The 24,612-nt window shown below is 36.5% G+C and overlaps 1 protein-coding gene across 6 annotated transcripts in view; it reads left to right on the forward strand.

Moving 5' to 3' along the window:
• Positions 1–262: 262 nt before the first annotated feature.
• LOC141391994 (uncharacterized) overlaps positions 263–24,612 on the forward strand; it is a 92,422-nt gene continuing 68,072 nt past the window's right edge. Inside the window, exons 1-2 of one of the 6 annotated variants that reach the window (XM_073964823.1) lie at positions 263–1,818; positions 8,724–10,075. In XM_073964823.1, coding sequence (XP_073820924.1) covers positions 8,987–10,075 — 1,089 coding nt within the window. In that variant the 5' untranslated portion in view covers positions 263–1,818; positions 8,724–8,986. Of the gene's footprint in view, positions 2,037–8,723; positions 10,076–24,612 lie in introns of all 6 variants that reach the window. The other 5 variants (XM_073964825.1, XM_073964824.1, XM_073964826.1 and 2 more) reach the window with 5 other exon arrangements.

Raw genomic sequence — 24,612 nt, forward strand, 5'->3', positions numbered from 1 at the left:
TGGAAAAAAAAGCCGGTTGAGTGACTCCCCTTCAACGACGACATGAGAGAAGAGCACCATGGGAACTGCCTGAATGGGGCTCTTATTGCGGCGCTCTGTTTACTACATAAACAGAGAGCCAAAATCAGCTGTAAAACAAACACAAAAGTTGCCTCCTTCGTCATGATAATGACGTTGATATTCATAATGAAGTTGAAGTCGATAATGAATGAAATCATCATAGCCTTTTGATAGCTGTGCCGATCGTGCGGTTGGTTGCTTTGAATCGTGTAGCGTTTTTAAACAGAAACGCGAGAACTGCGGACGAGTGCACAACTATAGCGCTCTGTTAAAACGTTAATATAAAAAACAAAAAGATATTATTAATTCAATAATCACAAAATAAATGTTTGATCTTCTTTCGAGACAAAAAATACGAAATATTTTACAAAAAAATTTAAGAATTCTGATGAAACTCTCAGAAACAAAAATATAATAAACGAAAACATATTTGTGAACAAATAAATTGAAGTGTTAATATTCGTTTGTCATCGATTGATTCATCCTCATGTCGCGTATTATCGCTTCGGTACATCTTTATGGACTTAACTGAACAAGGATCGTAAAAGAGAGAGACAGTGAAGTGCCATAATTTTTTTACAGCACCTCTAGATGAGGACCACCAACACTTCGTAACATTAATTCGTCGTATAAACTTGATAGTGAGTGATAACATTTGCAAACTTGCGGTCTGTCGGTCGTTCGGTCACTAAACCCCCTATCACATAGCCTAGAGCAAGTCTGAAATTTTATGTCTTTAGAAATTTGATGAAGAAAAAAAAAACAATACAAATAAAAAACTGTGAATGTCTCTCAACACCCCCGCAATGAGCGTAAATCTTTGTGTCGTCTTGCTTATGGGCAGCAATTAATTTTTAAAACGTGATCATCAATTTGCCAAAAAGTCAACAACAAGTAACAGCATCAAAATAAAAAAACAAAGCAACAAAAGTGTGATAATGTGCAATACAACAATGAAAAGGCGGTGAATTCTTTTCATTTTACAAATAGTCAAAGGCAAATCTTTGTCGTATTCCATATAAGGCGTCTGCAAACGTTCAATGAAATTTCATCTCAAAACAAAGTGAAACGAAAGGCAATCCAAAACCCTAATACAATTTTTTTCTTCGATTCCAACATCACGACAACAGCAAAAACAACATAATTAAACAAAAAGTGCATTAATATTTTGTGTTTTTTCAAAGCTCTTCTCTTGTCTAGAGATAATTCCGAAGCCGTTTTTGCCACCACAAAACGTAAAAGTCAATAAATTCAGTGCCTTGTTCGTCTGGTCATGGAAGCTAAGTAAAATAAATCCAACGACAATCGAGCCAAGCAGGCAAATGACCAGCACCACAGCAGCAACCAGTGAACAAGAAAGCTTCTTTCAACTTGAGCAATTCATTAGATCCACCTGTCTATCATCTACCAGCCAGCTATAGCTTCATGCGGCTGTTTGTTGTTATTGTTAATTCGTGAAATTACAACAGCAATAATTACAAAAACAAAAGTAGCTACCATTCAAAGATTAAGAAAAAAACTGCAATAGCAAAATCATCTACTACTAAACAAATACAGCAGCAGCAACAACAACGACAACAACAAAATTTCAAGTGTAACATGCAAATTTATAAAATTTTAATTGGGTCGTCGTCGTCATCGAAGACTGTCTGTTGTTGTCGTCGTCGTCTATGCATTCAGTTGTAGATGTTGTCGTGACGTGTTGCCATAGTTGCAGTGACATTTGTGTTTGTCGCCGAATTGAATTTGTAAGCAAAAGTGCGTAACTATTCACGAAATGCGTTAAATTTCCATGAGAAACATCTTACCAAGGCATCTGAATCGGCATGCGAATCGTTTACGACAGAGTGGTGGTGGCCAATATGCGAAATGTTTGTAGTTCAATAGTGTGTGTTACAGTGGGTCAATTAAATGGAAAGTAGTCGAAGAATCGATCTGATAATGAATTACAAAATGTGGTAATATTAGTACATACAGTAAGCAAAGTTCATATACCTGTGTATTCGTGAGGAGTGTCCTCAACTATGAATAAAACCGTTATAAATTCCATATTTTGTATGGAAATATGAAACAATTGATGGGAGTTACTATAAAGAAGAAATATTTAACAAACAACAACACAAAATAATTTATCTAATTTATTCCGTCGTATTCGTAAACCTAGAGGCACTATATATTTTCTCGAATTTGGGACGAAAATAGCTAATTGCAGTCATTATGCAACAATATTGGAGGCATCATATGAAAATAAATGTGGCCAGCGTTTGGAAATGCAAAGAAACGTAATCTGAGCTAAGGAAACGTAAATAATACGATACGATGAAAATAGTTTTTATGCAGAAAACAGTGAGAATACTTCTAGAAAATATTATTTCTTTACCGAACGGTTCAAAGTGAATACATAAATGTCAAAGGAATTAAGTAAATTTGCCAGGAAAGAACGTGGGGTAACCTACTTAAGATATGTAAAATTTTTGGGTGATATTTCGCCCTTAATAATCTATTATTCCTCTTAATTTCCGATATGTTTTGACATAAAACGATTTTCAAAACTGTATTCTAAAATTACAATAAGTTTTAAACCAAATATGGAACGAAACTTGCGATTTTTATGACGTAGAAACCAATAATGTGTTTGCGTTACCTTAGCCCGGATTAAGTTTCGTTGCATTTCCAAACACCGACAACATTTTTTTCAGACCACAATTTTTTTTGCAGAAGGACTGCTATTAGCTATTTTTTTCCAAAATTTGAGAATAAAAGTTAATCATATTTATCACATTTTTCTTGAATATTTCTAATATTCGTCCGATTTCTTACTCATGTAGAATTTTTAATTAAGATAATTAGCTTTACATATTTCTTCAACACAGGCATTCGAAAAGAAAAAGGAACAAAAACTAGTGGAATTTTGCTTAAAAAATCCGTTAATACCACGAGTATATAATGCTTCTAGGTGTACGAATACGAACATTGTCAGCCACACATGCGTCATCTATAACTAAATGACGGAATAAATTAAAAATTTGTTTCCTCATTTTCAAATATTTCTTCGTTATAGTAATTCCCTACAATTGTTTCATATATAACTATAAATAACGATTTTATTCATTTTAAGGGGTGTTCGCATAAGAGCTTTGCATGCTACATAAACATTAGGGCGACCCAAAAATTGGAACTCCTACTCCGCAAAGTTTTCCATTTGAACAAAAAACCTTATATATGAAATTTTATGGCGATCGGTTAACATTAACCCGAGCCACCCGAGCGATAATTTTTTCCATAGTACAGTCGAAATCGCTTATAACGTCGTCGTTTATAACGTCGAATCGCTTATAACGACGAAATTCAAAAGTCCCGAATTTCTCTCTTTTATATTCCACACAAATAAATATCGCTTATAACGTCATCGCTTATAGCGTCATATCGGTTGTAACGTCGGATTTTTGTGAAATATTTGAATTTTGCTATCGGTTATAACGTCGAACCATACGAGAAGAAAATTTTTTGTCAATATTTGTATGTATATTTGTTTTTGCACAACATGTTCGAAGATGGGTTAGACAACTGAATTACGACTGACATTTAGGTAGTGTCAAGTCAATTAAGCTTGACTTTTTACCATCCAATGCTAAATCTGTTTAACAACCCATAGACCAATGAGTAATAAAATCATTAAAATCGCATAACGGGGATCGACAGATACCCACTCAATTACCGCCAGAGTTAGAGGCATGTCTAGCAGTATAAACTCTTTATTTACTCAGAAGATGTTACAACAAAGAATGTGTTTTGGAAACCCTTTCAAAATTAAGATCTGAGTTAAATTTAAACTTTGAAATTCCAAAAAAGCCAAAATTAAAAAGCGTCTCTACAAGTGGCAACTTAAGACACGCCGTTCGGACTCGGCGATAAAAACCAGGTCACATATCAATAACTTAATATGAATTCATTGATATAAGAGAAGCCTCCCTTGTCTTTACTGAGATGTTTGTGGAAAAATATATAAACTATACATTTCTAAAAAATATTCGAAAATTTGAAAATTCACATTGATTAGCCCACCCTGCTACATCTTCAAATTGTCTTTGAATATCAGGTTCCGTTTTGGAATACACCTAAAATAAATAAATATATATTCCATGCAATTTGGTATATTTCATAATTGGGAAAATTGCGAGTTTATTGAAGATCTATCGTCCAAAAATTGTGCACTTGTACCTCACATATGCATCGAAAATAGTTCATTGTGGGCATATATTGTAATAACTAAAATATATTTTATACCGGTAGAAATAACTAACAATGAATAGAAATTCAAAAATTTTGCATGCAAACAAATTTATAAATGCCAAAATTATTCATATTCAATTACACACCAAAGAAGATAGTATAAGTCAGCTGCGCTAACGGTGATTACCCTCAGCCTCTGCCGTATAAAAATATATTTATTTTGTAACACGAGTTTGTTTCAAAATACGTGGAATCTGTAGGTATCGTAATATGGGGCTATACCAAATCAATTTTAGTAAGCTAACTTCTGAGTTTTGCAAAAGTTTGAGAATTATTTTTTCAGATTTGTAATTTTATTTGGAGCCGGCAGGGGTTTTTGGAACTTCTGGACTATTATCTCAGGAAGTCTGACTTACCCCGGAAAAGGGACCAGAATAGGGAGCGTGAAAAGAACCTTATTCTTCAAAAAAAAAAAAAAAAAATCAAATAGGTCCGATACGGGTCCTCCAACTGCACTTTTCCCAAATTTTGTGTGAACAGAAAATCCCCTTGAGAATTCAAAACGATTCGAGAGGACTCATAAATGTCTCTTTTCCGAATTTTGTGTGGGGGGTACCCTAAGGTGTGGACCGATCTAGTCTTATCCGATCTATATTGGAGCAAATCGATTGCTCACTTCGCCAGTTATCGTTCACACAATTTTTGGAAAACAATTTTGAACTTTTTTGGGGGAGGTGTGGACCTACATTCGAACTTAAACAAAACTTGCGCAAAATATTACGAAATATACAATTTGGTTCTAATCGGTAGATACGTTCGAGAGTTATCGTGCGCACCAGCCAGCTAGACATTAAGAGAGACAGATGAACTGACAGGGCTAAATAGAATCCAAATTGTCTGAAACGAATTTCGTCCAAACATACTTGGGGTCTAAAACCAATATTTCGATGAGACACATCATTGTATTTTCTTTGTATCCCCTTTACCCTATATCCTGAGGTATAAAATAGGTGGCGAAGCGACCCCAACCTGCAATATTTGTATAAAAAATCTAATTTGACAACTGAACTGAAAATTTCTCTGTCATGATACAGACAATTTGTAGCAGGGGAGGAAATTGTGGTTCTCTAAACAAAACTCAGTATATATTAGGCAGTAGGCCCGTTATATAGCAGACACATTATTGCAATTTTCATCAGGGGAAAGTTCAGTAGTAATTATTCCATATGTAGGCAACTTTGCCGGTATATCCCCTCCAGGAATTAAAATATAGACCAAAAAAAGTAAAATTTGTATATTTTTCATACAAAAGTAATGGTCTATGTCACCAGCTAAATAATATCAGATCATCAGGCAACATTATAGGCATTTTCATCTACCGTAACTCTTACCTCGTGCAAAATTTCGTGACTATTCAGCTATAATTGCGACCTCTAGAGTGTTGATTACTACGCTACAAACAAAAACTGGATATATTAGGTTGTAGCTCTGTTATCTGACCACTAACATTAACGTAATCGACATCAGTGCAAAGGTAAAGAGATCGTCTTCCAAATATAACTCACGAGGGAAGAATGTGTCTTTCAGGAACAAAGATATAAGCTGTATATTAAAATTTTTCACAATTTTCACACAAAAGTTGCAATCTACTTCTTTGTCATATACTCCTACCATATTTAAAATTTCGTGTTGATCGGACTATTATTGCGACCTACAGAGCCGCTACAAAATTGGATAAATTTTATGTTTTTGGTCCATTTCACCCGCTAAATATTTCACGATCATCTCCAACAAAAATAGGGATCTATTCTGGTCTGAACCCGACCTCCGTGCAAAATTTCGTGACGATCGGTCCATAATTGCGGCCTGGAGTTTGATTACAATTTATAATGGACAGACGGACGGACTGACACACATCTCAAAATCGCTTTATCTCGTCGAGATATTAAGATTGTTTCAATTTATCAACAGATTTTGTAGGATTTTTTGGCCGTTAATACTGTTTTTTTTGGGATTTATTATCGATATAAAGCGATCTAATTATAAAAGTTACAAAAATGGTAAAGCCGAATTCTCCCGCTTATTGAGAATTATATGTTTTTAGTCTTTCATGGGGGATGAACCGTTGAACCTCACCATTTATGGAAATTTGTAAATATATCGTTTTCCTTAATAGGGGACATACTGTGCCACCTCCGAAATTCATGCCCACATGTACCACGGCACATTTCCGAAAGGATCAATTAAATTTCTCTTATTCCGAATTTTGACCCGAAGTAGTGGTCCCATATAGTCCATATTCCAACCCGTTTGGACCAAATCGATTGCCCTCATCGAGACTTATCCCACCATTTTAAAGAAACATTTTGAACTTTTGTGTGGGGGGGGTACCCGAAGAAGTTTACAGATATGGCTCATCTTCGAACTTGATCTAAGCTTCGACAAAATATGAAGACAGCTAAATTTTGGAACGAATCGGTTAATTCGTTCGAGAGTTATCGTGCGCACCAGCAAGCTAGACAGACTGACGGACAAGGCTAAATCGACTCCAAAATGTCTGAAACAGATTTCGTCCAAACGCACTTGGGGTCTAAAACCATTATTTAGACGAGGCACATTTTTTGGTCGTATCAATGTGTATGCCCTCTTTGGCTGAGGGTATAAAAACGCTAAAGTTTTTTTCGGCAAATTTTACCCTGAATACTTGCAGTACGTACAAGTACTCCATGTTCGGTCTTAATTTAAGTTTTAAAGAAATATTGGACTAATTCGGTTACTCCCTATATGTAGCAACAGCCGGCCTAAGACACGTACATGGCTGCACCAACTACCAAAAGTCTAAAAAGGAATTTCGGCCATGCCATGGCTGCGGAGATGGGTCAATAAAAAAAAGTTTGACCATTCGAATAAAATGTTTGTTCATTTCCAAAACCTGCAACAATCTATTATTTTTGAACTTTTTATCAAATTTATAAAGGAACAAATGAGCAAAGGCCGACTATATGATACCCTACACGACTACCCCTTCCTGTGCATCAGGGATATACTAAACATATCAACGAGCCTGGATTTTATACCAGATGACTTTGGACCAGTGATAAAACCAATGATAAAGTTCAAAAATTGACATCGTTCCACACCTTTGAATACCGTTTCTCCTAAAGTTTAAAAATGTCTTCGCAATGTAATGCAACGTAATGCAATTTTATAGTCTCAGCCTTCAGACTACATACATATATGTTCGGACGAAATCAGTTAAAGACAATTGGACGACAATAACTCTCAAACGGAGTAACCGATTGGTTCCAATTTTTTATTCTAATATTTTAACCAAAATATCTTTATTTAATTGCGAAGATGGGCCATATCGGTCAACTCCTTCTGGAGGTACCACAAATGTTAAAAAATATTCGCTAAAATTATCACATTAACTGCCGAAGGGAGTAACCGATTTGGTCCAAACTTAGCACATCGCTACCTTTCTAATAAAAAATAGATCAGGATGGAATGAACTATTCGGGGGCAAGTTCATACTTCTTGAGATAGTGGACCAAAAACTGTAAAAAACCAATTAAAATTATGGTAACTTACGAAATGAGTATACGATATTAGCGAAAGTTTGCACATCGTAAAATTCTAATAATCCCGATTGTCCAGTCTATCGTGTAGAAAAATCTCTATTTTAAAACCTTCATCCTAAGAGATATTCAAGTCTCATATAAAATTAAGAAGGAAATTTATAAATTTGCAGAAATCTTGTCAATTGCGATAGATGCCCACTGTTCCACCAGATTTAATCGACTCACTGCCAACTGCACTAGTCGAATGTCTCATGTTATCGAGTCACTTAAATATGCCTCTTGTTCGGACAAGGTACGACGTCATTACCACGACCATGTAATTAATAAATGAACGTATTTAAAAATTTGATTATGGCAACAACAACAAAGGAGAGGAAAATACAACCACTTCTACTCAAACATAAATTTAACGTTTAATTGACATTATTAACACTCAATTGACAAGAATAATATCGAGAAGCTGTTAGCAGAACAGGAACAGTAACGTGGAAATATTAATTTCATGTTTAAAACCAAATATTTGTTTTAAAGACATGTCATTATCCAAAATATATGTTATTTAAAGCGGAAATGATATTTTATTCTATGACCCACATTATACTTTGGCTTAGCCCCCCATTGAGCAAAATCAAACGCCACTGCTAATTGCCATAAAACACTCAACAACACCACCATCACCACTTTTTCCATGCGAAATGCTTCATCTGCCTTTCAAGAGAATAATAAAAAATGTTAATAATCATTTGTTAAAAAAAGTAGCGAAAACAAGAAGCCGCAAAGCTTCATACCGAGAATATAAACGTGCAGAATTTCTAAGAATTTTCCAAAATAATTTCTATATTTTTTTAGCATACTAAAGATTTAAAAGATTTCCATTTAACACGAAAACGAAGTGAGAATGAAAAGAATGAAAATAACCAGTGAAGGTGTGAAAAAAGTGAAAATATTATTAAAAAACAAAAAACAACAAAGAAACTTGTATTCAACATAGGAGAAGCAAGAGGAAAATAATAAAGAATAAAACCACACATACACACAACCAATTAACACATAACCAAACCGTAAAGGAAATACAATACCCTTCTCTACAGAACACTTCTAAAACGGACATCATGAAACTGCAACCCCACCTTAGAAAAATGTTTGACTTTCACACGCTTTTGATCCTAGTGTGGTGTCTAACCCTAATGCAGACATGCCGCTCCACACAGGGGCTTTTAGAGCAACAAAGTAATCACAATGTCAGCAATCACAGTCACCATGGCCATCACCATCGTCATCATTATCCTCGTCACCAGCAACACAGTCATTATCATCATCATACCACACCTAGAATAGACGAAGAAGAATCCACCACCACCACAAACACACCTCTGTCACTGATGGATGATAATACGATCACCAGCAAAGAAGATGACGAACTTCTTTTATTTAGAGGCTTAAATTCGTGGAGCTCCAGCACCTCAACGCCGGCCAGACACCATCAGAATCATCGGCATCATCATTTGACACAGCTACAACAGGACAAGAATCAAAGTCGAAATGGCCAACATTTAATTTTAACCTCATCCAGTTTATCATCGCCAACATCAGCGGCTTCAACGTCCTCCTCATCATCGGCATCATCCTATTCCAATTTCATACTAGAGCAGCAACAACAACACCACACCCATCAACAACGAGTGCAGCAACATCATCCACATCGCCAACAATCATCATCAGCAGCAGTCCCGACTATGAGATTACTTCCAACACCTTTGCCACCACTGCCGTCATATTTCTTATCAGGAACAACGCAAAAATACAATCATCCAACAGCTAACAATGGCGGTGACGGTGGCGGCAATCAAAGGCAGTCGCCTTCCAAGGCGGTAAAAACTGCAAGTCCTGCGGAACGATCTAAATTTAGCACTCATAAAGCTGCTGCATCAGTGGAGCGAGACAATTACAGAAGACCACAACAATATCTGCCGCACCAGTCTCACCAGACAAAACCTTTGACAATGAAACGAAACTATGATGACTATGATTTGCAAGGGCGACACACACGAACCCAACTGGATGATGTTGATTATTACGACGAATACAACGACGATGAAGATGACAATGAGGAGGAAGATGATATTGATGGCTTCATAGATGACACTGATAACAATTTAAGTGATCGTTCTTATGCTCGAATAACCCGTTCAAAACTAGATGTAAGTACTCACCAATCTATATCCACTTTTTTTGTTTTATTGATTTTGATTACAGGGTGAAGCAAAATTATGTATATTGTTAGGGGAAATTGCGATATTCATTTAGTTTGAATTTTAATTTGTTAAGCGACAATGAATATAATATGGAAATCGTCTCTAACATTTTAGTACGTTTATATATAATTGAATTTAACAAACCCACTGGGTTTCAAATGTCATTTGCGTACACGTCAAATAAATCCTCATTAAAAAGGTTAACCCTGCAAGAGGCTGTAATATTAACAGGGCCTAACATTAAATTTCAAAACCAAAAGGATGGTACAAAATTCTACAACCTAGGAATGCTTTTTATCGACTTTCGATTTTACAGTTATGACTTATGCCATTCTCCAGAAGACTATTTTTTTAAAGTCCTTACCCCATTTAAAATATAAACGTTTTGTAACACTCTGTTAGATGAAAATAGATGCATGTATACCCACACTATTTCATCGTTATTCCGACATTTTAATTTAATCATTGGCATTTCGGTTGGACTTTATGAATCATAGTTACATGTCGACCGTAAATATATTCACCTTTTTTACGACGAAACATTGTAAGCGATGACAGTTAATATTAAAAAACCAGGCAGGCAGACCGACAGACAGACATGATCGACCAACTAGGTGAGCGGACATGGCAGACTAGCAGCAGGCAAAAGAAGACAAAAAACTAAATAAAAACAATTTAAAATTGCTGTAGTACATTATATTTAGCCCGCCTGCTACTGGGGTTTTTTGTACTACAAAAACAAAAAACTCATAGACATACAAAAATGGAATGTGCTTTTCTAGACAAGAGTTTATATCCTGTGTTACGAGACAGTGGGACAAAGTGGTATGTATTTAAAAATGTTAGTTCAAAGTATAGGATTGCTAGGTAAGAGTAAGTAATAAATTAGGAATAATATAGGAGCAGACGAACGAAGATGACAATATATATACAGAAGTTTTTGGAGGTGTACCTTTCAATTTTGACATCTGTAGTGGGATTTTTTAGTTAACACCAAGCATTGGAAAAACGAAAAGACATATCACTTCGGTAATTAACGATATCAACCGTGTTGTCACTATTAGTGACTGACTGTTTCAGACAATTTGGGGACGATTGAGCAATGTCCGTCCGTCTGTATGTCTAACTCTCGAACAAAGCAACCGATATGGTCCAAAATTTGGCATTTGTAATATATTGTCCAAACTTAGTTTAAGTTCGAAGATGATCCATAGTGACTCCATTCGGACGACAACTCTCGAGGGGAAAAGCAGAAATGATCATAATTTTGCATATTGCAATAATACTTTTAGGCATTGGTCGAGTTCGGATATGGACTATATTGGTCCACTATGTACTTCGGGTACCCCCAGACAAAATTCGGAAAAAGTGAAGTTTAACATCTCCCCTCGGATCGTTTTGAAATTTTTTCAGCATATTGTCCTTGCGGTCCCCTTTATATTTTTTTCGGGGACAAGTACATACTTCCTGAGATAATAGCCTAAAAGCTCCAAGAAAGTTTGACGACACCAACTAGAATGGCAAATCCGCAAGATAAATCTCGCAGCGAGTTTCTGATTGGTCCAAAATTTACACATCGCATTATTTCATCCAGTTATGTCGTTATATTTTTTTCTACGGCAAAGTTTAAGGACTCTGGGTTTTTTAATTTTTTTTTTTAAATTTTTGGCAACATGTTTTCTATGCGGGGCGAATCCATACTTCCTGAGAATTTGGCCCAAAAACTCAATGTCCGAAGTAGTGTGTTTGCTTCATTTTTTAGGTTCGAAGCTTAGGGTATTCTGTCGACACAGCTGACTGATACTTTTACACTTGTTTAAGGGGTTATGGCCACTTACAAATTTTGCAAAATCGAAAATTTGTTACTGGCTCATTTTAAAGTACAGGTAGAATAGAATATGTGGGAAAAACTCCGTGTCGATCGGACAAAACTTAGCTGATGTATAAGCGTTAGAAAGTGAAAGTTTATTGTGATTTGTATGTAACATCGAAGTTTGAAACGCGGTTTTCTGAAAATGACATTTTGGAATGCGGTGCCCACTGTAGCTCGAAAACGGTTTTGTGGGAGTATTATACATATAAAAAACATGTACTTAAGAAAGAAACTTTAAAAAAAAATTTGACGTATTTATGGGGGAAAAAAATATATATTTTTTTTAGTTAAAATCGAAATTTTGACTTTGACAATTTACAATTTTTTAAATTGATATTTTTGATTCCGCTTCACTTAAGTACAAGATTATTAGGTTCTTAATGATCGCATAAAAACATATGCTGATCGGTTTATTCGTTTTCGAGCTACAGTGGGCACCGCAAACTGCTTTAGTAAAAACAGCGTTTCGTAGGCGACCATTTGTCGGAACACTGCAATATTTTTCAAAAAAAAAAAAATCCGAAAGTACCTCAAGGTGTGATCTATCAGATGAAAATAAAATCTTCTGAAAAAGTTTGGTAGATTTCTTGGAAAACATTCATGAAAAATGTAATTTTTCGTGTTCAATAAGTGGCCATAACCCCTCTGTATAAAAACGCATCACTATATGATGCAGGGAAACGAAGTTGTGCACAAGTTATCACCCTAAAATAGACTCCATAACAAATGTTGGTAACGCAATAAGGAACCTTTGAAAGCTCAGAATGTCTTCATTGTTGAAACGCATTCAACCAAAGCTGAGATACTCGTCAGAACAATTCAAAGAAAAAATGGGAAAGTGGTATGTGTGCCAACCTATTTTGCATCATAATCAAGGTGATATTTCCTCATCCATCCACGGGCTTTCCTTTAGGAATACGGCTACTAAAAGCGGAGATATTAACATAAGAATAAAACATTGCATTTTTGTCCACAAAAGTTTTTTTGCCCATTCCGTCTCTTGAACATTATCCGACCGTAACCAAACTCAATATGCTTCTTCCTCCATGGGACCCCCATTAACCCTCAAAAATTCCTGACGGTCCGATTAAAATTGCGACCTGTCGTGTGATTAAAAAGAATGGAAAAATGAGATGTAGTACCGACTATTACGATATCTCTGTTATTTGGTCACCTACGATAACTTCTTTTGCATAATTGTAAAGATTGGATTTCCGACTTTCATAGCCAGGCTTTGATTTTAGAAAGTCCCCAACCAAAGCTGTTATTTTCGTCATTATAATTAAATTCGCGAAAATGAAACGTTGGGTTTCATTAGCGACTATTGCGATATATTCGTTGTTTGACCACCTACGACAACCTTCTTTACATCGTTTCAATGTTTGGTATAACCTTATAGAAGCTGAGATATTAGCTTGAAATCAATACCAAATAGGCTCCTTCCCCACCGGAATCCCCATCAACACCCAACATTTGATGACAATCCTATCAAAGTTGCGACCTGTAACGTGATTACAAGGTTTAGATGGACAGAAGGAGGGACACACATATCCAGATCGCATCAGCTCGTCGAGAAATTAATTTTGGTATATTTAAGTATGGGTCTACGACCATTATTTCGATGCGTTACAAACGTTTTGACCAAAAAACAACTTATAATACCCTTTCCACATAGTGGTGTAGGGTAAAAATAGTTTACCAAATTACACAGAAATCGTGTTTGTATTAGGGTGGTGATTTTTTTAACCTCGCTGGACTTTTTTTAATCGTAAACTATTCTAAAAAACATTGGAGACCCACAAATGCTCACTTACTTACTTACTTAGCTAGCCCATTACAGAACATTTGTTCTATAGGCCGAACTAAGAAAAGATCTCCAATTGTCTCTATTTGTTGCTTCGCTTTCTGGAATACCGCGCCTTTTCATCTCATCATCCACTTGTTTGCGCCATCTATTCCTTGGCCTGCCAATTCTGCGTGCACCGCCAAGCGGTCCGTGTTTATAAACCTTTTTAGCGGGGTCATCATCGCTCATTCTTATGATATGGCCTAGCCAACGCAATCGCTGCATCTCGATACGTTTAACAATATTGATGTCGTTGTACAGCAGATACAGCTCGTGGTTCATGCGACGTCGATATTCACCGTCAACGCTGATTGGTCCGTAGATGTTTCGAAGAATTTTTCTCTCAAACACACCAAGCACGGCCATGTCTGCTTGCGCAAGTACCCAGGCTTCGGAGCCATACATCAGCACGGGTAGTATCAGTGTTTTGTAGAGCGTTATTTTTGTTTGACGAGCTGTGGCTTTGTTTTCAAACTGCTTACTTAAACCAAAGTAGCATCTGTTTGCCAATACAATTCTTCTTTTTATTTCACAACTGATGTCGTTTGTTGTGTTTACGGAGGTACCGAGGTAGACGAAGTCTTTTACTACCTCAATATTATAGGAGCCAACTTCCACAGTCGGTCCGAGCTCAATGGACGCATTACGCGTCGACACCATCAACTTGGTCTTCTCACCGTTTACCGCCAGACCCACTTTAGCAGATTCTCCTTCGAACTTCATAAAGGTATCAGTTACTTCTTTTACTGATCGTCCCATGATGTCTACATCATTAGCATAAGCAAGTAACATGTGACTATTGGTGTAGATTGTGCCACTTCTTTTGATGTTTGCCTCTCGTATAACCTTTTCTAGCAGGATGTTAAAGAGATCACACGAAAGGCTGTCTCCTTGTCTGAAACCTCTTTTGGTACCAAACTCTTCGGAGAGGTTCTTTCCTATTTTAACTGAGGACCTCGTGTCAGTTAAACTCATTTTACAAAGCCGGATGAGCTTTGCGGGGCTACTAAATTCAGATATGGCTTGGAATGCCTTTGAACGCAGCGGGCTGTCGAAGGCTGCTTTATAATCGACAAAAAGGTGGTAGGTGTCGATCTGCATCTCTTGGGTCTTCTCCAGGATTTGCCGCAGGGTAAATATCTGGTCAATGGTGGACTTGCCAGGTCTAAAGCCGCATTGGTATGGTCCAATTATCTCGTTGACCATAGGCTTTAGTCGTTCGCACAATATCCCTGACACGATCTTGTAGGCAATAGGGAGTAGACTTATGCCCCTGTAGTTAGAGCATACAGTCTTATCTCCCTTCTTGTGGACGGGGCACAGGATACTCAGGTTCCAATCGTCGGGTACTCGTTCTTCCTGCCAGATGGTGCTAACTAGCTGATGAATACACCTTATCAGCGTGTCGCCTCCGGTTTTGAACAGCTCGGCTGGTAAGCCATCGGCTCCTGCTGCCTTATTATTCTTCAGCCGATTTATTGCTGTCTTTATCTCATCTAGGCTGGGCGGTATGCATTCAATACCATCTTCTGGGATTGGGACTGTGGTATCTTCGTCGTCTTCGCTACTATTGGATACCAACAGTTTTGAAAAATGTTCTTTCCATATCCTGAGTACACTATCTGTATCAGTTACCAAATTACCTTGCTGGTCTCTACAGGAGGATGTGCCTGTACCAAAGCCATCAGTTTGATGCTTGACTCTTTGGTAGAATTTTCGGACTTCATTCTGGCTCCTGTACATCTCGATTTTTTCACACTCCCGCTTTTCCATCTCTCTCTTTTTCCTGCGGAAAAGACGTTTCTCCTCTCTCCTTTTCTCCCTGTATCTCTCTCGTGCGCTACGCGTTGCTACGGATTGTAAAGTAGCCTTATATGCCGCATTTTTCTCTTCGGTGGCAGCACGACACTCCTCATCATACCATGGATTCCTTGGTGGAGGTCTTTGGTATCCAAGTATGGATTTTGCGGCTGTTTGCATGGAGTGGGCAATGCTTTGCCATTGCGCTGATATGTTATCGGGATGAGGAGGGCTTTGATTAAGCAATTGGGCTAGTTGAGTGGAATATGCTGTGGCTATCTGTTGTGATTGCAGCTTACCGATGTCTAACTTTCGTGTTGTGTCTCTTCGTACTTTGTTTGCTACGTTTAAGCGGGTGCGTACCTTTGCTGCAACAAGGTAGTGGTCCGAATCAATGTTTGCGCCTCGGAACGATCGTACATCCAACACGCTCGATGAATGTCTTCCATCTATCACAACATGATCAATTTGGTTTCTTGTTTTCTGATCTGGAGACAGCCAGGTGCCCTTATGAATATCGAGATGACTAAATCTGGTACTGCTAACTACCATGTTTTTTGCAGCTGCAAAGTCTATCAGTCTCATACCATTGTCAGATGTTTCACTGTGGAGACTGAATTTCCCGACTGTTGGGCCAAAGATATTCTCCTTTCCAATTTTGGCATTAAAATCGCCTAGAATGATTTTAATGTCATGGGCAGGGCAACGGTCATATGTTTCTTCTAAGCGCTCGTAAAATATATCTTTGGTCTGTTCGTCCTTTTCTTCAGTGGGAGCATGAGCGCAAATAAAGCTGATGTTGAAGAATTTAGCTTTTATTCGAATTGCAGCAAGTCTTTCATTCACTGGAGTGAAGCTGGATACAAGATGTTTTAGTCTCCCAATAACTACGAATCCACAACCAAACTCATGCTTTACGTCATGGCAGCTATAATACAGTGCGTCACCTTTAGGTGTTGTTGTGACGCCTTTCCCAATCCATCGTATTTCCTGTATGGCAGTAATATCGGTCTTGTACTTTTCAAGTACGTCTGCCAATGCGAAGACTGCACCTTCTCTATAAAGAGTGCGAACATTCCAGGTGCAGATTCGCAGATCATGGTCCTTAAAACGTTTGCGGGGGTCGTCAACTTTAGAGGGGTTTGTTTTTCTTTTCTTTCGTTTTTTCATAGTAGGCTGCTTTTTTCTAGGGGGGGTTACTACCCCGACGCCCACACCCAAGTTTTTAACGTTCTTATGGGTGAACGCGTGGCACATGTTAGCTCACTACCTTTAACGGGTGTTAAAGGCAGCTCCCCTGGTGACACCACGGGGAGGTCAGTGTCCACTTGGGATGAAAGAGGGACCAAGATAAATCCTGGGCTTTGCCATGTTAAAACCGGTCAGGACCGTTCCTTAGTATCTTCCATCCCCTACGGCACCATTGTGCACCGTGGCCAAATATCCGTAAAACCTGGCCAAAAATCGAAAAAAAATTTGTAGCAAGTTAAACTAAATAGCGTCAAATATTGTTTATAGGGTCCCACTGCGTGTAGTTATGAAAAATATCTACGTTTCGTGTTTAGAAAGTGGCTATAAAAGCAAGTCAAAGTGACCCTCTTTGGAAATTTTATTTTATTTTATTTTTTCAATATTTAAGTTGTTTTTTAAAACTAAACAACCGTTTTTAAATATTTTTTTTTTGGTAATTGTAATTGTAATGAAAGGTATGTGAAACAAATTTAAAGTGTTCAGTGTCGCCAATGAAGTGCACGTTTTTTAATAATGATGGCCGTCTTTGTTGATTTTTTTTTTCAAGGCCAATTTTACACTATAAATGATGAAAATAGGTGTGAGAAAGAACAAGTTGGGCCGTGTTCCATATCTTTTCATAAAAAGGGAAGAATGTTTTACCAATTTCCATCGAAATTTCCATCCTGCACATCTTTGCACTTTTCGTTTTTATGTGTTATTTAGTCTTGCAGATTTATACATATTTTCGTTGATTCAGAATGTCAGAATATAGTATAGGGTAACTTCCTGGCGTTTAGGTAAAATTTAGAGTTTTGATGTATTCTACGGCCCATAGTAAAATTTTACGGCGAACAAATTTCTAGAATATTTTGATCTGATACAATCACATCTTATAAGAGATTTTAAAGATTTGTGGAAAAGGGACGAAAAAGACCCCCTTTTATTAATTTTTATTAAGAAAAATATTCCTTCCATACTTGTCAGTAAAGTTGCCAGAGACACCATATATCTAAGGTGCAAGGATTCCAAGTAATCTTAACTCAAATATTTCCAAAACTGTAGAAATGGTAGAAGCTTGCACCACTATTTTAGTTTCTTGTTATTTTTTTGGCAAAGTTGATGCCGATATTTCCTTGGTATGTAATGCGAATAGAGATTTACTTTTTTTTTTGGAGACTTATAGTGAATTTAGAGGAGAACATTTTTGTCCTTAACGCCATTCTTCTAAAATGATGTTTTGTATGCCAATTTTGCCAAAACTCACATGAAATACGACCTTAAACCTAAAATGTGTTTTTAATTTTGCATATTTCTGGAGTTTGGTAAGATATAGAGTTTTGGTGTATTCTAGGAACTATAGTAAAAATCGATGGCGAACAAATTTGTAGAATATTTTGATCTGATACGGTCACATTTTATGGAATAAGGGACCAAAGAGACCCCTTTAATGACTTCTGAGGGTTAAAAAATATATAAAATGAAATCAGCGACCCGAAATACATAAGAACCCATTCAAAACATAAGAAATCCATTCATTTTTAGAGTTTTGGTCAGGTTTTTCGTAAAAATGGCCACTGTGCAGCGCCTATTTGACTGGACAAAACCGTGGAATTGATGGGTCATCCGCCGTACAGCCTTAACTGGGGATTCAATGACATCATTTGATTCTATCCTATCAAGAAAAAAGTCGTGGTCAACGATTTTAGTCGCCAAAAGATGCTGTTGAACCATGTTTTGTAGGTGTCCCAATCGGAGCGAAAGAAGTGATTCAACAATTGGTTTGAACGCATAAAAATGTATAAATAATGCTGAAGACTACTTAAGAAAATAATAACATTGTTAGGCAAGATAGTTATCGTGCAGACCTCGTAGTATAACCCGATATTATGCATACTCTGAAAATACTAAAATATGTTTGAGAAAATATTTCGATGTATGTACATATATAACAAATATTCATACATACATATGTATGTGTGTACATAAATTTCCTTGAAAAAATACATTATACAAAGATTCACTAACAAAAACAGTGATCTATTTTTTTAATATTTAAAAAAAAAAATACAACAATTTCAATTTGAAAAATTGAGTACCTACATGAAAATTCATAGCCATGTGTTTGGACTGCTTACTGCTGCTGCTGATAGCACAAAAAGCTATTCAAACTGTTTATGTTTATTTTATAAAACGTGTTATATTTGTTTTAATGAATACATTTTAAGAGCAAATAATTGCGAATGGCGTGCAGCACGAGTCTGAAGCAAATAAATTTTGTGGACATATTTATATCTTTTTAAATTTAGCTTTTTGGCAAATATTCAAATTTTTGGTGAAAATTTTATGCGAACACCTCTCATGAAAGTCGTAGAAGATAAAGTGGTTCATTAGCAGAAATAGCTTTTAAATTTATTAGAAAATAATAGCTTTTAACATAATCCAGAGCTTGTTGATGCTTTCTCTTTCAATGAATTTATTTGGCTTTTTAAAATAATTTTAGTGTCATTCTCAAGTTGTTACACATTTTCTTCTAAATGGCAAATTTGTATTTTTAAAGAACTGAATCAATTATTATTAAACACTGTGCAACCGCTTTTAGTCTGTATTTGTTTCGTTCAGTCTGTTGTTGTCTACAGGCTTACAGGTGCGCAAACACTTCTTTAACAATTCATAGAGGCAATTCAGTCCACAGGCAACGTCAAGAAAAATCAGAGGGGGTGGCGGTGATAAAGGCACGGACAAAGATAAGATGAAGAATTGTGAGTTGTTAATTGCAATGAGGCTTCTTTCGGAGGTATTTAACAAATTGCCATCATGTTAAAGGGGAGGAAGACCGCCAATGTGTTGTTTGTACACATTATAAAAACATCGCCATAACTTCCACCCACCATACCATCACACACACAGACACACACAAGTTGCAAGAAGATCTGCATCCAGTTCAGATTTCCATCATTTTTAATGTTCCAAAACCACTAAACCGTAAACACATTTTCATTATTATAGATGGAGTTTTTATTAATTTGAGTAGACTTTTTATTACTTAATTTTTTCGTTTTCGTTTTTTCTTTAGCTTTTTATTTTGTTGTGAGTAAACAAAAATTTGTTGGCGCTGTTGGTTGGCTTCTTTAGTGCCACCATTAGTGGAATTTAAGACCGATATTAAACGATATTTTTTTCTTTTGAGCGTTATCTCAAGTATGTAGTATTTGTTTTTGGAATATTTCTCAAAATTTGCCAATGTTATTTTGGACATCATGCTGTCACCAAAAGGAAGAAGAAGCATTGTAAATAATCATTTTTCATTTTTAAAATAAATTTTTCATGTTTATTGAAGGTTTATGGGTACTTTGCAAGCAGTTTTTTTTAGCAACGGCACTGTCCTCTTGTTCCTAAAAAAATTGACAATGGTTTTAAATAGCAACGAACTTTTTATTTGGTCTTTCTTAAGAATCTGTTGGTGGATGATTTCATTGCAAAGGAATTTTGCACTTTTGAGAATCGATTCAAGTTTATGTTGGTTTGCTTAGGAAAAGTGAATATGAAAACTTGTTTTTCATCGTCTTTCACTTGAAGTGAAACTGCATGATGTAATTTTATAGTCAGATTACATTATTGTGTTAAAACATATGTATGTTGTTACACTTTTAGAATATCATTACTCAAAAGCCAAAGTCATTCGACTTTATTAACATCAATTTAGATTATTTAAATATTATGCCGCTGAAGATAATGCAATATAAATATTTAAAAATTTAAACAGCACTCAATAAGAGACGCCTGAACATCGTCTAGTTGTCAGGAATTTGTGTAGGAAGGTTGTAAAATGTGTAATCAAATGTACGTCGTTCAAATGAAGAAGGAGGCTTTTGTACACACAGAAAAAAGGCCTCCCTAACATATGTCCCAAACCTATTTTGCAGCAAGCATATATTTGTTTGAAAGCAGTCCCAAAATTAACATATGTTTGGGTCCTGCAAACAAATATATGTTTGGGTGCGAACAAATTATATGTTTGATACATATTTCATACTGATAAATATTTCGGATAGTTCTCGGCATTCTTATTACAGCAGTATAATTTTTGTCTTATGGAAGTCTATACTTCTCGAAATTATGGCTATAAATGAACGAAATCCGTTTTATACAATTTGAAGTCGATTTAGCCATGTCCGTCCATCTGGTTGGCTGGTGCGCACGATGACTCTTGATAAACGGTTGAACGGATCAACCGACTCAGCCCAAATTTAGCACATTCTAATATTTATTCCAAATTTGGTATACGTTTGAAAATATACCATTTTAGTCCACGTTTTTTTAAAGCTTCCACACAACGGTAATTTCTGATTTCACGTATATGAAGGTTTCTGCCATATTTTCCATTCGAATTAGCTGTAATTTTACCTTTCGGGTTTTCTATGAACCAAAAGCTTCCATACTGAAAACCCATGCAATTGGTCATTGTTTTGGTATAGTTCCCATATAAGAGTACTCTCCGATTCCACATATTTTTAAGGTTTTAGCTATTTTTATACTCTCAGCATTTATGCTAACGAGGGTTTATAAACTTTCATACGGGCAAAATGTGCCTCGTCGAAATAATGGTCTTAGACCCCAATTATGTTTGGACGAAATCCGTTTCAGACAATTTGTAGTTGATTTAGCCATCTCAGTCTGTCTGTCTGGCTGGATCGCACGACAACTCTCCAACGGATCAACCGATTCGGTCCAAAATTTGCACTTCGTAATATTTTGTCCATGCTTAGTTTAAGTTCGAACACAAGTTATGGTGCGCAGTAACCGAGTTGGTCCATACAGTGCACACCGCAATGTTTCTACGAGATATAGATTAGGTTCGAATATGGACCACACAAAATTTCCGAAAAGTGCAGTTTAGGAGCTGCTATCGAATTCTTTGATTTCTGTTGTACCAATTTGTATTCGTTGCCCCCATTACGACGGCACATCTTTTTCCAGCGGTAAGTCTATAGTTCCTGTGAAAATCACCCGAAAGCTGTAAAGACCACTACGACATCAGTAGGGGGAGCGCACGGTAACTTTCGAACGGATCAGCCGGTTCGGCCCAAAGTTTGGCCTTCGTAATATTTTGTCCAAACTTGGTTTAAGTTCGAAGTTTAAATAAAATATCACTAAAATGGTAAGTACTATATCTCTTAAACGGACCTGCCGATTTGGTCCAAGGGGATCCAAAGATCTCCTAATATTTTGTACTCTTTAGGGTACCTTCACACAGGCTGAGGGTATATCTCTGTCGGCAACGCCTACTTATAATTTTTTACTTGTTCCAATCAAATTATCTGTAGTTTTGAACATATTCTTAGTGCTTGGTTTTCGTGATCTTTGAGGTTTCCATTTAAGCCTTTCTACCATTTTTGGATGCAGTCTTTCTTCCTCCCAGGTCGAAATAATTCACAATTTCTTTACACCAATCGACAAGTGCCTTCTTTGAACGATTGTCACATTGTGCTGGATCTAACGAAAACCCCCCATTTTGCGACCAGGTAATGCAATATCAAATGTTAGTTGTTGGAGGAAATGCCCCAAGATGACTGTATCTTCCCCTTATAAAACAATTTCATGACTGCAATTTCCCAACTTAAACTTATATATCTAAAAAAATGGTACAACCTAGGATAAGTTACTTAAGCCAGTCTTGTAGAGAATTTTCACAGCTTTAAGATATTCTCAGGTTCCATATCGATAAGACTTGCCGTATTCAAGCAAAATTGCGAAACCCTAACAAAAAAACGTAAAAATGTAAACTGAGCTTCTTTATCTCAAAAATGGTACATCCTGGGAACAAATCATAAACGTCACTCCTGTAGAGAATTTTTTCAGCTACACATTTTTTAGCTCCATTTCGATTGGACTTGCGGTTTCCAAGCAAAATCGTGAAAACCTAAACAACCCCTAAAAATGTCAACTTGAATCGCGATTTATTATTTTGTGATTTTTCTCATCTATGAACATTGTAGTTTCAGAATCCGCAAAAACTTCCCAGGTGCAAGCACCAGAGAAGTGCGCAAGTAGCTGATTTTGACACTCATAAGCCACATGCTGAAAAACAAGCGTATGTGCGGCTTGCTACTCTAAAAAATAAATGCAAGTGTTGCTTGCCATTCTCAAAATATGTACGAGTGTGGCTAGCCACTCAAAAAATAAGTTATTTAAAAATGGATATTTTTTGACACTTGCGTATGCTTTGTCAAGTAGTTTTAAAATTTAAATACGCAATAACAATTTCTGTCTTACTTTTTTGCTCATTGCACATCAAGTATTGTTTTCAACCCTTGTAATTCAACCGATTGTCTCGTGCTCTCCGAGAGAATGAGAGCTAAGATCACTGATTTTCAAACCTTAAAAGAACATGCAAAAACACACATAACATTCCAAGCAAATAAAGAAAAGCATACACAAACGAAACAACAACAAATAAAATTACAATTGTTTATTTTTTGTAGTGTTGTGTGTGTGCTTCCACTTGATAAGTCTCTTGGCAAACTATCTACGATTGCGAGTTTTGTAACAGTGCAAAATATGATGAATACTTGTTTTACTTATTACGCACAAGCAACGGTCTTGATGCGTCGCAAGTATTTTTGGTGGTGGTGGAAAAAATACCGAGTGCGAGAAAACACATGCGTTAAAACAGCAAAAGGCCCAAAAAACTTGTGCGTACTCAATTGGCTTACGGGGGCAAGTAACTCATTGATGATCTCTGGCAAGCACCTTCCATTTAAATTTGCTTCAAGAACACCGTGAAAAATTTAAACATTTTTTGTTTATGTGCAGTTTGAGGTCTATTCTATGATCTTTTTACCGAAGGTGCATCTTGTGGTCCAGTTTGCAGCGATATTATGTTTTCCGTGGCCAAGTCCATGCTTTCTAATATAATGGTAAAAAACCTGTAAATTATACGGTGCCCAACTGTAATGACTGGTGAACACGCTATATATCGGAAGGAATGATCCCCATAATAAAATCTACTTTCAATATGGGTAATGTGGTCCATTCCGTTTAGATCCTCCTCCGCAATCTAAATCCAAATTTTTGTCTGCAAGTTCATAGTACCCGAAAGGGCCACAGAATTCTTATGATCATTTTAGAGAAAATGATTTTTGCGATCTCGTTTAAAACCTTTGCGGATTATTGTTTAAGGAAGGTTTTCTGTCCAACGAGTACCCTATGTGCACAATATTAACTATCTAAATATCCATAAGAAACCCTTGCATCTTTGTTCGTAGGAAACAAATCTACAAATATCGCTGCATGCGACAATGCAGTCGACGATATGTCCTATTTGATCTGCTTCTCAGATGGTAGATTTTTCTTGTCTCCCTTGTGAGCACTGAACATCGATTGCTGACAGTTCTAATCTGCTTTAACATGGCAAAGTCTCGGACTTATCTCGATAACTTTACACCCAGTTCGATGACCAAGCTCCGAAAGGTATCAAACCATTCAACAATGGGCATAGAGGACGAACACACTATGTCAAAGAAAAAATCTCAATGAGTAGTTTTTCCTTGGCAACCCCATATAACCCTAACGAAAGTGTTTTTAAAACAAGACAAACCTTCTCCTCTGTTATATGTCGTTGAATTACAACGAAGGCAGCATAACAAAATTTTCGTTGGTCTGCTTATTACAGCACAAAACCATACAACCGTACCAATGTATCTCAATTAGAAAACTGGTGGTGTTTTTATT

The sequence above is a fragment of the Musca autumnalis genome, unplaced genomic scaffold (assembly GCF_047663935.1).
Source record: "Musca autumnalis isolate F117 unplaced genomic scaffold, ASM4766393v1 scaffold_2, whole genome shotgun sequence".
NCBI lineage: Eukaryota > Metazoa > Arthropoda > Insecta > Diptera > Muscidae > Musca > Musca autumnalis.